The 16,100-nt window shown below is 40.3% G+C and overlaps 3 protein-coding genes across 3 annotated transcripts; all 3 read left to right on the top strand.

The window, feature by feature from the left end:
• Nucleotides 1-1,250: 1,250 nt before the first annotated feature.
• Nucleotides 1,251-2,396, top strand: hoxa13b (homeobox A13b; the record flags this gene model as incomplete). The annotated part of the gene is made up of 2 exons (XM_080540431.1): nucleotides 1,251-1,893; nucleotides 2,152-2,396. 2 exons carry the CDS (start codon nucleotides 1,251-1,253, stop codon nucleotides 2,394-2,396), a joined length of 888 nt encoding a protein of 295 aa, XP_080396557.1.
• A 6,179-nt stretch (nucleotides 2,397-8,575) lies between these two features.
• Nucleotides 8,576-10,171, top strand: hoxa11b (homeobox A11b; the record flags this gene model as incomplete). The annotated part of the gene is made up of 2 exons (XM_080540432.1): nucleotides 8,576-9,224; nucleotides 9,939-10,171. 2 exons carry the CDS (start codon nucleotides 8,576-8,578, stop codon nucleotides 10,169-10,171), a joined length of 882 nt encoding a protein of 293 aa, XP_080396558.1.
• A 3,556-nt stretch (nucleotides 10,172-13,727) lies between these two features.
• Nucleotides 13,728-15,670, top strand: hoxa10b (homeobox A10b; the record flags this gene model as incomplete). Its single annotated transcript, XM_080540428.1, has 2 exons — nucleotides 13,728-14,526; nucleotides 15,396-15,670. The coding sequence occupies 2 exons, from the start codon at nucleotides 13,728-13,730 to the stop codon at nucleotides 15,668-15,670; spliced, it is 1,074 nt and encodes a 357-aa protein (XP_080396554.1).
• Between the last annotated feature and the right edge of the window lie 430 nt (nucleotides 15,671-16,100).

Consider the following 16,100-nt stretch of genomic DNA (forward strand, 5'->3'; position numbering starts at 1 on the left):
TCTTTATTTAAGTTAAGAATTTCCACACCTCTTTGCACAAATTCATACTGACTAAGCGAATAGTTTCCACCAGGTCCCATAGCACATGCACATAAGTTACTTTGGTAATCGACAAAATCTCACTAGTTCCTTTTCACAATGAAGTCGGGTTGTTTTCTCACCTCTCCTGAAGGAATTCCAGCCAGACGGCCAATGCCTGAATGACAACAACCTCTTTGACTAGACAGCAACTTTCAACTTGACCTTGGCCTCCAGCGCGTCTAACCCGGCATATGTAAAGCTGCCAGATAGAAGGATGGGTTAGTCTTTAGATGCTTTCCGTCGGTTAACTCAACACAACATGTGTGCTGCTTCACAACGCTGCTGCGGCTTTTACGCATAACCTGATTTCCTTCACAGGATGAGGGTTTTTTCCTAAAAACTTTTTTCTTTCGTTTTTATATATTCCTTGCAGTTTCATGTTAATCAAAAACCAAATACGTCACTTCATAACACAAACTCATGCTAGTTTATGATAAAGAAGGCTATTGAATACATTTTAAAAAATACATCTAAAATTGTAGGCCTAGATTAATTATTGGAAATTATTAGAGATCACGATTGTTGATGAGTGCCTGGAGTAATATCTGGAATAAATAAAAAGCATTAATTTAATCTGAATTAATACAGTTAATAGAATCGGGCTAGTCCTAGGACGTTTCACACAGAATGTCTAATGTTGCGTCCCACTCCACTCTATTTTACAGTTTTCGTCATAATTTTGACAAACATAAATGAAGTCAATCGCCATTAATATCATGTATCCTCTGTGAATTGCAATAGCCTATACAAATTATAACTTCAGGCGCAATCGAAGTATTGCTCATAGCTATGCAGGCCACTTGGATACCTGAATCAGACAGAACTGCTCTCATGTTTAAAAATCGAGTCAAATCCTTCACTAGAGTGTATATATATATATATATATATATATATATATATATATATATATATATATATATATATATATATATATATATATATATAGTTACTGAGAGTATATCACATATGGACGTCATCTGCATTATCTGCAGTCTAGACGTTGATCATCTCTTTTGCATATCACGTGCCTCTGCTTTGGCCAATAACCGTGCGATCTTCATGTACACAGGCGCGTGAGTATCGGTTACTCTCTCAGATTCAGTATCTCTTTTTTCAGTCGTGGGGATTTGTGCAAAGAGCTGCATGGTTGTCTCGATGTAAGGCATGCCATGACCGCGTCATTACTGCTCCATTCGCGCTGGATCGACCCGGTGATGTTTCTGTACGACAACGGTTTGGATGAAATAAACAAAAACATGGAGGGATATGCAGGGGGCAATTTTGCTGCAAATCAGTGCAGGAATTTGCTGGCGCATCCGACATCCCTGGCTCCGAGCACTACCTACACCTCAAACGAGGTGCCAGTCTCTGGCATGGGCGAACCTGTCAAACAATGCAGCCCTTGTTCTGCTGCCCAGAGTTCGTCCAATGCCTCCCTGCCCTATGGATACTTTGGCAGCAGCTATTACCCGTGTCGGATGTCCCACGGCGGCGTCAAGTCCTGCGCGCAGCCCGCAGCCTATGGGGACAAATACATGGACACATCCGCTTCTGGAGAGGACTTCCCGTCCAGGGCCAAGGAGTTTGCTTTCTATCAAGGTTATTCCGCCGGCCCGTACCAACCTGTTTCAAGTTATCTTGATGTTCCTGTCGTACCGGCCCTAAGCGGTCCCCCGGAGCCCAGGCACGAGCCTCTTTTACCCGTGGAACCTTATCAACCCTGGGCTATCGCCAACGGATGGAACGGTCAAGTTTACTGTGCCAGTAAAGACCAGCCACAGTCAAATAATCTATGGAAGTCGTCAATTCAAGGTATTCACGTTTTAGCAAATAAACCTATACATATGATAATAAACATGTTAATGTTTGCCATTATGTCAATAATGTATATGCCATTATGTAACAGCAAAGAAGACACGTAATCATTATACTATACAGTGGTTTGTGTATTATTCGTTGTGTGGGGAAATCTACGGCAATAGGCTAAACAGATCAGAGTCATTAATTTGAGACCGTTACCATGTCCAGATCTTGTTAATACAGCATGTTAATGTGCTCTTTACGCTTCAGACCCTGTCTCTGCCGGGGATGGCTGCAGCTCCGTCCGACGGGGGAGGAAGAAGCGCGTGCCATACACCAAGGTACAGCTAAAGGAACTGGAGAGAGAATATGGCACCAATAAGTTTATCACAAAGGACAAACGACGAAGGATATCTGCACAGACACATCTGACAGAGCGACAAGTGACAATCTGGTTTCAGAACAGGCGAGTGAAAGAGAAGAAAGTCGTCAACAAATTCAAGAGTCCCAGTTAGCTGTGGAAAATAGGCCTACTGAAAAAATAAAGAAAAAAAGACTTGAAGGTTGCTCTATGAAAATGAACTATATTATAATTTATTACACGTACTCCGTCTCCTCGCCTTGGTTTGGCCCTGCTCTCGAAGATCCATGTTTCTTCCTGTTATTAATTGAAACCATTCGATGTCGTGTGTTTGAGGGAAAACGGAAATGACTTCCACCTTGTTGATATTCTGTCTCATACCTAAGGCGGTGGATATATAGACTTCATCCTTTTCTACAATGTTCAAAATACATTTTTCATGGAACAGATCTATGATATGAAATCTCATCATTTATTGGATCGAAAACATGAAAACGCTGTAGACACTTCCATTCCATTTCCAGTATAATCGAAAATTTACTTAAATTCATTATGAGGGTTTTTCAGCTCATGCATTGAATATGATTTATTGAAGATGAAATAGAATTGAACCTGCTACTGCAACCTGGCCTATGAGTTGACAGTTTCAAATAAAAAGGCGCATAGGCCTTTATATATATATATATATATATATGAGTTGACAGGTTTGCAACATCAAAGAACACACTCGAAGTAGACTATTATTGATTTGCTGTACATGCAACCATTCTGTGAATATTTGTTTAGATCAACTTAACTTATAAACTATTTTCATTTTAATCTTATCTGGAACGCGTGTAGCCTAACCTTTTTCTAAAAGAGAATCATTATAATTACAACTTAATGTTTTACCAATATAATGCGATTCTCTGCTAAGTCCATCCTTTGAAAATGCTGTATTTAGTTTTCTGTTATAACGTAATGTAAATAAATAATATCTGACTGCAATTAATGAACAATTACATTTAAAGCTCCATTGTTTTTGACTGCAGCAGCCATGATATGGCTCTTCACAATAAAAGTTGGAGAAACCCAATAAGACCGTGTGATGTTCATTCATTTGCAGCCAAAATCAAAAAGTCTTTAAAATGAACATATGACTTTGTATTGGCCCCTCAGAAGTGTGTGCTTGTTTCTCTATATTTGTCTCCACCTGAATTTAGGTAAACTGTACGTTTAGTTTATGGAACGGGGCACATATTCTAGATCATTGTAATTCATGTAACTCATTCAATATCCATAAATGCGTACCATCTCAAATTGACCGGTGTCTCTTGAATTAGGGGCCTGCAATATTAAGGTCTTGGATGTGTGAGTATTACAACAATGTTGCCATCTAGTGGCGGATCTTAGTCATTGCATTTGATGGGTGACCACCAGGTTTAAGTCTACCAATTTTTCATCTCGGGTTTGAAAGAAAGAATAATCCAAAAATGGATATGCACATACCTACATTTTATACTGCTGGGCAAAAAGAGTGATCAAGTCATGAATAAAAGAGTGATCAAGTCATGAATAAAAGCCGTGCTTTATTCACCAAACAACGTTTCGGCCGACAGCCTTCGTCAGCTCAACACAGAAAGAAAAAAGAAAAGAAAAGAGAAGAAAGGAGTTACTATAGTTTGTATATTTCTTTAATAAAAAGATATATATATATATATATATATATATATATATATATATATATATATAACACTTAAGACTTTTCCCCCATTTTTCTCGTATAGTTTTGTGAGCAATATGTCAGAATTCATCTTCAATTAAACATTAGGCTATAAGTAAAGCAGAGGAACGACTGACACACGACTATTTTGATTTACGTAATGGTAATTTTTACAAAAGTTTGTTGGTCTCAATTTGATAATCATACAATTATTAAATATTATAGCATGCCAATATCAGATCGTGTGTGTGTGTGTGTGTGTGTGTGTGTATGTGCGATTGAGTGTGTGTGTGTGTGTGTGTGTGTGTGTGTGTGTGTGTGTGTGTGTGTGTGTGTCTGTCTGTGTCTGTCTGTCTCTATGCGTGTGTGTTTGCGTGTGTTTGTGTGTGTGGTGTATGTGTGTGTGTGTGTGTGTGTGTGTGTGTGTCTGTCTGTCTGTCTGTCTGTCTGTCTGTCTGTCTGTCTGTCTGTCTGTCTCTATGTGTGTGTGTGTGTGTGTGTGTGTGTGTGTGTGTGTATGTGTGCATGTGTGTGCTGGTGTGCCCTCTGAGAATGGCTACTGAACATGATGGAAAATAGGCCACATTTATTCGTGTCTGCTTACTAGATTATGAATTGTGTTGAATTATTTGAAGTAGGCCTACTGATAACCATACTATAGTTTCAAAGTTGCAAAGCAGCAATATAAGTCGCTTTGGATAAAAGCCTCAGCTAAATATCTACTATACTAACTATGATCTATACGGCATAACCTTTGATCATTCCTCAAAAACAAGATACGATTTCGTTTATAAATGCTTATATGCTTACATAACAGCTTTTAATTACATGCGAAAGCACAGATGACATGCCGTTTCAGATATTTGACCGTGTAGTGTGTCTGTGTGCCTTAAGAGGCCTTAAGAGGCCCTGTTCTGCCATGAAACGCCTCGTGCTGCATCGCAGTGGCCCGGCAGCTCGAGGGAAAATGTGGCGCTGACTTGATGAAACATCTGGACGGGAGTTTGCTTCTCAAGGTATCGTTTTGCTGCCACCCAAAGGCTCATCTGTGGGTCTGACATCTTAAATATGCCTGGCTTTGTAGACGGACACATACCAGCAGGTAGACCTAATATGGTAGAGGTAGGCCTAAGCGATATTAAATTACATTGTCAATTTACAATTTAATTTAATTTGTAATTTATTGAATTTCGATTAAATAATTCGACTCCAACCATTTTAAGCCTAGATTGTAGCCGGACATATTCACTGTCTGCTGTAGCATGAACGTGATTTCGTGATTCTTTGAGGTGGGCGTTTAATTGATAATAATTGCTTCATTCAATTTCAGTTAATCAAATATTAGAGAACGTATAACATACTGAGTTACATACTTCCATATTGCATGGTTACATTGCCTGTGAAACTATAGGGACTATTTAGTGATTAAATACCTTATAAACCATGATATGAAATAATACCGGAACAGTCAGATTTAAATCTTACACGCAAAATGTGTAATTTTGACCGTAATTAGGGGTTCGTTGTGAGGTGTACCCACTGTTCTCGTTGGAATATTATTGTAGGATTATATATCGTCACCTTCTTAAAATAATGGCTTACGTCATATTTTCAAGTTTTGCGAAAAACATAATAAACTGAACCAAATCTAATATATGATATTTAGGGAAAAACATAATTTTCCTCAAAAGTGACATAAGCCATTATTTTAAGAAGGTGACGTTGTTATATATTGATTTTTTTATTTTATTTTATTTTATTAAATTTTAATATTGGAATCTGTTTGAATAATATCATTGTACTACACCTGCAGAATACTTTTCTTTTCTTTTTTAGCTACTATTATTATTATTGTTTGTTTTCAATAAAAAACACACCAATTTCAATAAGATGAAATGGTAAAAAGCACATGGTGGTACACAGAAAGGCTATTTTACTATTGCAAACCGTTGGGCTAATATAGACATAAGAACTTGATATTTTTCTAACGAATCGTAGAACAGAAAACATACACCTTTCAATAGTATTTTGAAGACTCCGTTACAAAGCTGTAATTTCAAAATAATTTGTAGTGCTGTTACTTGGCCGCAGATGTCCTTTAATGCTCTAATAGCATATACAGTATGTATGAAGAGGATGGGCGTGGGAGTAACGTGTTATTCAACGATGACAATGCATCCAGTAGCCTATATTCTCGCGTCACTTCAGCTCTAGTAGGCCTATCCCTTGTATCTTGTATCTTGTATCTTGTCTTTGACGCTGATTATTTTCCCAACGAAGGTTTCTCTTCTCTTCCATATAGTCTTTCCACATGTAGTTGTTCCTATGTGGCTTAGGCCCTCTCAAAGCAGCCACCCTTAGGCCCTCTCAAAGCAGCCACCCGTCTCAGGCTACAAAGAGAGACATCGGTGATGTACCAGATGCCTAACGAAAGTCTAACGAAAAGCAAACATTATTAATTCAGTCGCATGACTGGTTAAACATTTCCCCACCTCTCAGAATCGCCTGAGAAGGTACGCTCATTAAAGTGTTCTTTATAGCCCTTATACGACCAAACATCTAAATTGCATAAATATGCGCCCTGGAAAAATGGCTCACACCAATACAGGCAATAGGCTAAAAGAAAAAAAGGATTTCTATGGTATTAAACGCAGTCACACTGTAAATATAACACACACACACACACACACACACACACACACACACACACACACACACACACACACATTTCACCTGCCTCTCATATTGTGCACATTAATCTGGATGAGTGAGGTTGATGATGTGGGCTGTTTTGAATGTGAGGCTTTGGGGGACCAAAGAGTGGGGCTTCGGGGACTCCCAACAGCAGCATGTATTCATGTATTCCTGCTATCTTGTCAGTTTTCTGAATTTGTAAACTGATGCCATGTCGTTCCCTGAGAATTACTGGCATCTCTTTTATTTTATGTTTAAACTAAAACGGAATTATGTTATAAACCATGTCATAACCGAATGATTCATATCATTCCTGATTTCAAACTTTGAGTTGCCTAAGTCATTAGCCCGTTCACTTCTTTTGATCGGCTCTATAATGCCTCTGAGATTTACATCACATTAAATGCAATAACCTGTGTTATATTTTAGGCTATCTGTTTCTATGTTAATAAAGTTAATACAAACTCAGTCGATATGGGCATGTGTCCTTCATTGCTAAACAGTAATGACAAATTGAAATGCATTATTAACAACATTTTAACATGTAATGGCTGTTACTCATTCAAACACTAACATTGTTCAATTAGTCTAAGAGTCCATCTGTTGAAGGGCGACGTGGGGCTTTTGTCACGGTTCTCAACTCCATCCGGGGCACTGGGTGTGACCCTCACCTCCCGGACCCTCACCTCCCGGACCTCCCTCGAACTTGATGTCTGCACGCAAAAGAGTCTCTGAAGCTATTTCCCTGACCTGCAACACAGAATGTATCATGTATTATTTGCATTGCCCATTATTTCATATTTACTCAACGATTTCAACATTCAATGTTTCTATATTCGTACTCTATATAATGTGTTATTCTCCCAGGTATATTAGCAATGACTTGGGACATTGTTTCATCTGGTTTTATTGAACTTCAGGAATGCCTTTCCTGTCCCGACAATGGCCACAGTCAAATGCAAAGTGCTGAGCCTCGAGCCTGTTTTACAGGAGCCCGATTGTATAGATACAATATAAGGTGAGAAGTATATAGGCCTATCAAGAGAACATTATGTATTGCGCTCCATTGTCTTGTTTTTATGACTTGAATACGAGACCAGATATAGAGATAATGAGAGAATGCTTTTCACAGTGCCACATAACGTATGTTATATATGTGTACACCGCTTCATGCTTAGGCCCGAATTGGACGACGTTGCAATAGACAAAGGTTGAAGTCATACCCGTTCAGTTGTAGTGGCCAATACCAAACTAAACTATTGAAGTGCAAATTCCACCTTCGACTAACGCTTCGGAGATATAAACGGATTGTCTGTATGTATGTAGATCAGCCTGTCTAAAATGTTCTCATTTGGTATCTCTATTCCACAGCACCATTAGGTTACATTAATGGTTAGCCTTATGGTTGATGTGAAGTCAGCTTTTTTTTCTAGTAATCTGTTTGTTTTTTATTACGTTTCAGGTATGACTTGAAATATAGACCACATTGCAAGGCTATATCTATGAATGCGCCATGATATAGGCGAGACAATGTATTTAATGTCTAAAAAAGTGTTGTAGCCATACATCATGCCTTAAAATGGAAGAACAGGAAAAATAACAGAATAGGAGTTATGCGCACATCCTACAAGATCTGGATTTAGGCTATAATGACTTTTATCCATATAGCCTACTGTGCTATGATATCGGAAAAGTCTCTCATTGACAAACGCATTCACTCATTGGCACGCAGTATCAGTTGAACAGACGTATCTGTCAATTTCTGCCCATGCTGGTCACATGACTGGCGCTCCCAGGAATGGATGGAGATGGATCTCCACGTCAGCTCACGTCTCAACATTTCTGCTCCACGGATCTGCTTCATATGACTGGAGCACAGCAGCCCAGAGGAACGATGCGGAGGGTTGGTATTGGAGTCGGCTGCGCATAGAACCATCATGGATTTTGATGAGCGGGTCCCTGTTGGGTCGAGTATGTATTTGCCCAACTGTACGTATTACGTCTCCGGGACAGACTTCTCCAGCCTCCCTCCTTTTTTATCTCAGAGCCATCAGTCTTCTTGTCCTATGACATATTACCCATCCTCAACTCTGCCACAAGTTCCGTCTGTGAGAGATGTCAGAGATGTCGCTTTCAGGGAGTATGGCATCGATGCGTCCAGTAAATGGCACCACCGGGGCAGCCTGGCGCACTGCTACCCTCCTGAGGACATGGTGCACAGGGACAGGGGTCTCTCCAGCCCAAGCAGCTCTTTGGGGGAAATATTCGCGAAAAATACCTCCAGTGTCTACCACTCCAGCTCCAATCCCACATCAAGTCTCTATGGCAGTGCGACCAGGAATGGAGTGCTGCCGCAACCATTTGATCAGTTTTTAGATCATGCCTACGGGAACGCGGAACATGCACCAAGCGAGCTGCACTCCTCCGTGGACAGAAGCGCCTCGAGGTTACCTCCAGTCCCGGCGCCCGGGTCCGACACGTGCCGGGGTCCAGGGGAGAGGCCGCGGGGAGAGGAGAGCTGCAGCCCCGGGTCCCAGTCTGTCTCTTCCGGCAACAACGAGCCTGAGACACACAGCAGCAGCACTGGTAGTGAGTAAGGACGCGCATCGGCTCTGTGAGAAAGTTTGCAATCTAACGCGCCGCTGTTAAAGCTTTTATATGCTGTTTTATAAGCACATAAGGTTTATGGAGGGCCTGTAGATTTGCCCCAACAAAACTTTGTTATAAACGACAAGATCACGTGCTTGGGGTTGAAATTGGCCGTGAAAGACGGGACATTTCCCCGCTGCAATTTCCAGCATGCATTGCTCCAGTTTATAGATGCCTATAGCTTTGTTTTCTTTTCATAAGAAAGTTCAGCCATTAAAGTACAATGAGAAATTAATGACAGGTTATTTGCTGAATTATTTGCATGGATATGAATGAAACAATCATGTTTTTGAATGTTAATGGAGGTTCCCAATGTTTAATTTGATGTCAGTTAGGCCTAATTACTTTATATTTTATACCCTATTCTGTAAATCAGAGATATAATATTTTTTCATTTAGAGGTAATAATAACTAATAATTATCCTCTTGTTAAGGCCCATGTTTGATGTTGCCAAGAGTCTTATTTAATTTTACATTATTAGCCTACATGATTTACGCAAAACCGGAGAAACGCACAAGGATCTCAAATTAGTATTCGGCTCTATATGAGCACTCTAAAGATTATAGGGTACCACACATGTAGAAATGCTGATGCAAGCTATTTGAAATCAGTATGCATTAACGACCTTGATGGCATTGTCTGTGTTTCAGGTGGACAGAGAACGCGTAAGAAGAGATGTCCTTACTCCAAATACCAAATCAGGGAACTTGAGAGGGAGTTCTTCTTCAGTGTTTACATCAACAAAGAGAAACGTCTTCAACTGTCCAGGATGCTCAATCTCACAGACCGCCAAGTCAAAATCTGGTTTCAGAACAGGAGGATGAAAGAGAAGAAACTAAACAGAGACCGTTTTCAGTTCTATACCACGAACCCTTTGCTCTGATTCAACTTAAGACTGAGTCTGTCCCTCTCATGAAGCTCAATAGCTAATCTCAAGTTCTTTGCTGCAAACTCCAGATGTCAGACGTCGACCAAGAAACTGATTAGTTTCGTTCCTTTTTGCATGTTGTGATGGGAGGGTATGTTTAGATTTATTTGTTTATTTTTTCCCCACGAAGGCCTAATGTCTCTGTTGTTGTTATTATTATTATTATTATTATTATTATTATTATTATTATCCTCCATCATCATTATTATAGCCTAATGTTTTGCTTGTAGGCTAAATTGAATCTATTAATCGGAGTTGATATTTGGTGTTAGGATATTTGGTATAGCCGAAACAAAAAACACATCCTAGATGTGTGAGCCCTCTCCATTTCACGCAAATCCATATTTTGTCATCAATTCATACACGCGAAGGTTTGATATACCCGCCCATTTCAGGTTAAAATTTAATGTCTTGCCATATTCAGAAAACAAATGATTAAATGTCACCTACGGGGAATAGGCAATTTTTCTGAGCAAGTTACTATTTTCCCATCATCATTAATGTTTGTTGTGGCAATACGAACGTACAATAACTTGGACCTATTGTTTATGCAATGTCGATTGTTCAGTCGATACTGATATTCGAAACATTTTGTTTGGTGCAATCTCTAATTTTCTTGAAAATTAAATGAAAATATGTGCCTGCGTTTTAGCAAGAGGAAAAGCTGTTCTCCATCCAGTCAGAAATATGCTTCGTGATGATGAGTACTGTACTGAATGTCCAGCTTATTAATTAAATTAGATGATTTTGAAATATCATCTTGTGTATTGGTCCAATGTTCAGATAGCTCACTGAAAACCCGTCTTGGAGCCACTGGTTGAAATGCTTCAGTTTTCATATATTTTCTAAATTGGATGATTGGATGAACTCTACAAAACATCTTGTATTTTTTTAGACATAAAACATGCCTGGACGTGAGCCGTATCAGATGGATGATGTATATGGCTTTATTGCCTCCATCAGTCGACATTGGATCCGCTGCAATTAATGTTTAATATCCATTACGGAACTTCGACCCAAAAGGTTGACTTGAGCGTTACAACTTCATGTATCACGCACAAGCATATATCATGGGACTAGTTTTATCAACTGAATCATTCTAAAGTCTAGGGTGTAAACATGTCGCCTTTCTCTTCCTTGAAAATAATCTCAAGAACATTAAAGCAATACATATAGTACATAGTACATTTGTAGTAGGCTACATAGTACATTTGTACATAGGACCTTTTGATAAGAACCTATAGGCTATATCATGATTGTGTTGTAAGAAGTGGCTATCTGGCAATGTTTGGATGAATCGGGTCTCATGAATGTTAGGCTGGTGAAAACAACAACAAAGGGGGTCTGCCATAAGAGATAGGCCAGGCTGTAAGGCGGTGAGGCTCTCTGCATCCTGTGAGGCTCTCTGGAATCCAGCCTTAATTGGGGCACATCCTCCCTGTTGCTGGAGCAACTTGGCCATAAAACGCGTCTTCGTCTGGAGCGTTTGTAGGATTGGAGTGTAGTGCAATAAACCGTCTGAGACCAAGGTTATTAACTGTGACTAAGGGGCTGAAAACAACGGCTGGGAGCTAGAAAGCTTTGTGCTTACGGACTGTCCCGGCTTCATTTGTCTCAGCGTCTCACTGCAGCAGCAGTATTCAGGGTTCTGCTCCGACATGGATGTTTATTCCACTAGGTGGCGCTGCTCAGATCAATGTCATTGCCGTGGATCGTCTCTTGCCAAGGATCTACATTTTCATGCTTCAAAAACATCCTTATTCACATCCCGATGACATGACAGGGTTTCACTGTTCAGGTAAATATGTATGTTTTTGTTGTATATTATGTAACCTTTACCAAATATATTTGAAACAGTCTGAAATGAAAAACGTGTGGCCTATTTTTTCATGTTAAATTGTAGGCTAGGCCTAATACATATTATGACATTAGGCCTATTACACAATATTAATTTGCATTGTAACATAATAATAATAATAATAATAATAATAATTTAAATCTCACATTTTTAAATCTCAAATGGTTTTGTCTATTAGCCAAGAAAATAGAGTTTGAGACGGCGCCGTGCACTCAAAACTGGACAAGTGCATTATTCTGTGATGGAGTTATTAACTATTGACACAACCGATATCTGCTAGTGACACCCGACTTTCAGGTGTATAGGACATATTTTAGGTTCAGGTTATATTTCTATTGAGAGCGTCTTATAATAGCTAATTCTATCAAATATTATTATATACATATGTGTGTGCGTGTGTGTGTGTGTGTGTGTGTGTGTGTGTGTGTGTGTGTGTGTGTGTGTGTGTGTGTGTGTGCGTGCGCGCGTGTGCGTGTATGTTACAGAGAGAGGGAGAGATACAGTGATTAGCTGAAAAAAAGACAACAAATATGATCTAGCTGAATAACCAACTGGCCTATAGCCTATACTTGAGGACGACTTGTGAAAAATAAATCTAATTTTGGACAAGATGGTAGCAACATAATTGTGCATGGGCTGGGGGCATATTGTCACACTGCAAGAATGTTGTGGAGGGAGGAAACACGTAATTTAATTTGAAGTTAGGGAGACATTCATGGCAGTCATTTCAGTATCATATTTGTCATAGGCTAGAGGCAAGGTTGTATATAGGCAACTGCAAATTCTATGAAGAAATTCTTCAATACAAGTATATTTTGGTTTGCGGGTATGGGTCGGATTATATCTCAGTTTGCAAGTTTTCCAAAAATCGAAATAAGACACACCTTTGCTCAACAACAAATCACAAATATTTATTTCAAGGAAAGCATACATATTTTAGTTTAAAGGGTTAAAAACGTCAAAACACACCTTGTTTTTCATAATGTCTCAAATGTTTATGCACTAGATATTTTCAAGAGATTATTCTCAAATAATTGCACAATACACACGCGGTGGCAGGCCACACACACACACACACACACACACACACACACACACACACACACACACACACACACACACACACACACACACACATTTTAACACAACGGTATGTTATCTGACGTTTGTGGCAAATGTCTCCAATGTGAACTTGGATTTAGGCTATTCAGCGATTCAACGTCTGTTGTTACAAAATAAATACAGCCTTTCATTGCAATTGTCTTCAATATCTGCATTATTTTCAGTATCGGATAGGTGGTTATTTGTGTTTAAATGTAGCCTGTTCTCTCTATTTCCAGAGTATGGGCAATACGCATGTCTGAGCAAGTGTGTGTGAATGGGGTCAATGTTTACGACATAAAATGTAATGCATCTATGCCATATTACCATGCAACCTACCACAGTACTGTATTTGAGATTTAACTCATTTTTGATCCACGACTTCTCCCTTGAGTTTTTTAATCTTTAAACAAAATGAATATACGGCATTACTGACATTACGTGCTTTAAATGGGAGGAGTCTCTCCTCTTCTTGGGTTTTAATTGGCTGTCAGCTGAAGCACCAAGAAGTGTGAGTATCAGTAATTATATTCAGCATGTTTTGCACAAGAAATGTCAGCCAGAAAGGGATATCTTCATCCTCCGTCAAATTATACCTCAACAATGTCATGCTCCGACAACCAAGCTGGAAATTCGTTTTTAGTGGACTCCTTAATCAACGGACGAGCCGAGAACAGCAGTGCCCCGTACTACCAGAGTAACGGCGTGTACTTGCCGTCCGCCTCGGACTACCCTTATGGACTATCCAACGGCGCCTTTTTCTCGGGTCTCAACAAGCGCAGCGACAGTGGGCAGACGACCATGGCACCTTCATCTGGTCACTATATTCACGGGATGGAAACGTGGCTGGAGACGTCCAGGTCTTGTCGAGTGGACCAGTCGGGCAGCCATCAGCACATTGCTCCCTGCTCCTTCTCCCCGAGCATCAAAGAGGAGAACGCGTACTGCCTGTATGAACCAGAGAAATGTCCTAAAGGCTCAACGCCGGCAGAAGACATTTCGTATTCCCGGGTAACGCCGGGATCGTGCCCGGTTACCAATAATGGCACCGTGCCTGTTCCTGGGTACTTCCGCTTGTCCCAGACATACACGCCGTCTAAGGTTTATCAAGATGTCCAGCCGAACCCCACTCACTTTACTCTGCAACGTCCGTCCAGTTTGGACACCTCACCGCCCTCAACTACCCAGGCTGTGGATGCAGGCAGGAGGGAGAGTGAACCGGCCACTACCCCTACCCCGACGCCAAGCGCTGCTCAGAGAGATGAGGACCCCCGGGGGTCGTCTGTGGAAGGCTCGTCCAGCCCCGAGCCCTCAGAGAGCCGCGCACAAAGTCCCGACAAAGCAATCAAAGGTGAGTCCTCTAATGTCGCGTCTATGACAGTAAGACAGTGCATGCAATGGGGAGTGTCAATGACCTCAATGTGTGCCATCGTTTTTATCAATAAAGTTGGCTACTGTAGGATCGCTTATGATGAACATTTACGCTTCCCCATAGGTAGGCTATATGCGTTCTGCTCCTTGGTAAAGGCGAGCCTCTCTGGCTTTGACACAGAGCCCATGAGCCGGGATTTCCTCCTGTGTTTTTATTATTTTATGACGAGGAGCAGCAAGGCCAATCCAGTCCAGTCCATCTGTCCAATGCAAGGCGCTGATGTCCTCAGTCGTCCCCCCCCTCATAAAATGCATACCTATAATTTCAGTATAGGCTACGTGTACGTTTTATGTCTTAATAAATGTGTAATATTACACTAAATCGAATTTGTAAATGTGTTATATTATACTAAATAGAATTAATTGGACCTTGAACACAATGTGGAAGCACATGTAGCCAAAATGTGTGCTAATCATAAAACCGTGAATGTGAAGCCAACTGTCAGCTAACTGTCAAACAAACATAGGTCCAGCTTTTACATTTTCAATGTTCCTTTTACATAATTCTACAAGGTATTTTAGATACAGGTAATTTATTAAAGTGACTCACTGTTCATACTGATGATTGATGATAGGATTAATATTGCACTAATATTGCACAATGAATGTGCATGCATTACTTCAAGTAATTTCAAGTAATTTTCTGCGGCCAGAAACAAATAACATTAATTTAGGAACATTTCAATAGGCTTCTACAGAACTTGGTGCAGGAATAGGCTACATTGACAATGTATATGTTCAGTTTATCATGAATGATTCCCACTCATTTCTCTCTCATTTTCTTTATAGCGGATGGGAAAAAAGAAAGCACGTCCAACTGGCTGACAGCAAAGAGCGGCCGCAAGAAGCGTTGCCCCTACACGAAGCACCAGACCCTGGAGCTGGAGAAGGAGTTCCTCTTCAACATGTACTTGACTCGGGAGCGGCGGCTGGAGATCAGTCGCTGTGTGCACCTGACGGACAGGCAAGTCAAGATCTGGTTCCAGAACCGAAGAATGAAACTGAAAAAAATGAGTCGGGAAAACAGAATTCGGGGGCTATCAAACAACTTCAATTTTTCATGAGACATGTATGCGGTTGGCGCCCTCGATCACCGGCATGGGCCTAAAGGATGACCGTGTAGGCTGTAGGATAAGCCTACTATTGATAACTTATTGATTGTTGTTTTGTTTACGTTTTCTGTTCACGTCTGTTTTATTTGTCGTGGCTGTGTATTTATAAACTCAAACACACGGTCGCTTCGTCAGCACCAGGTTGTGTAAAGACAATTCGATATGGGACAACGTGTTTCAGAGTTGCACAATATCAACATTAAATCTACATAATATAGCCTATTGTGTATATATAGTGAACTTTGGGTAAAACATTGGAATCTGCATGCTGGAATAGCTCTTGGGAATTCTTTTTAAACGTTTAGCAACATTGGCCTTCATTTCGTCATGGTTAACTATACCCCCAGGAGGTTTGATTGCCTATAATATCTGCACATTTGCT

The sequence above is a fragment of the Nansenia antarctica genome (assembly GCF_963989245.1).
Source record: "Nansenia antarctica genome assembly, chromosome: 10".
Classification (NCBI taxonomy): Eukaryota; Metazoa; Chordata; class Actinopteri; order Argentiniformes; family Microstomatidae; genus Nansenia; species Nansenia antarctica.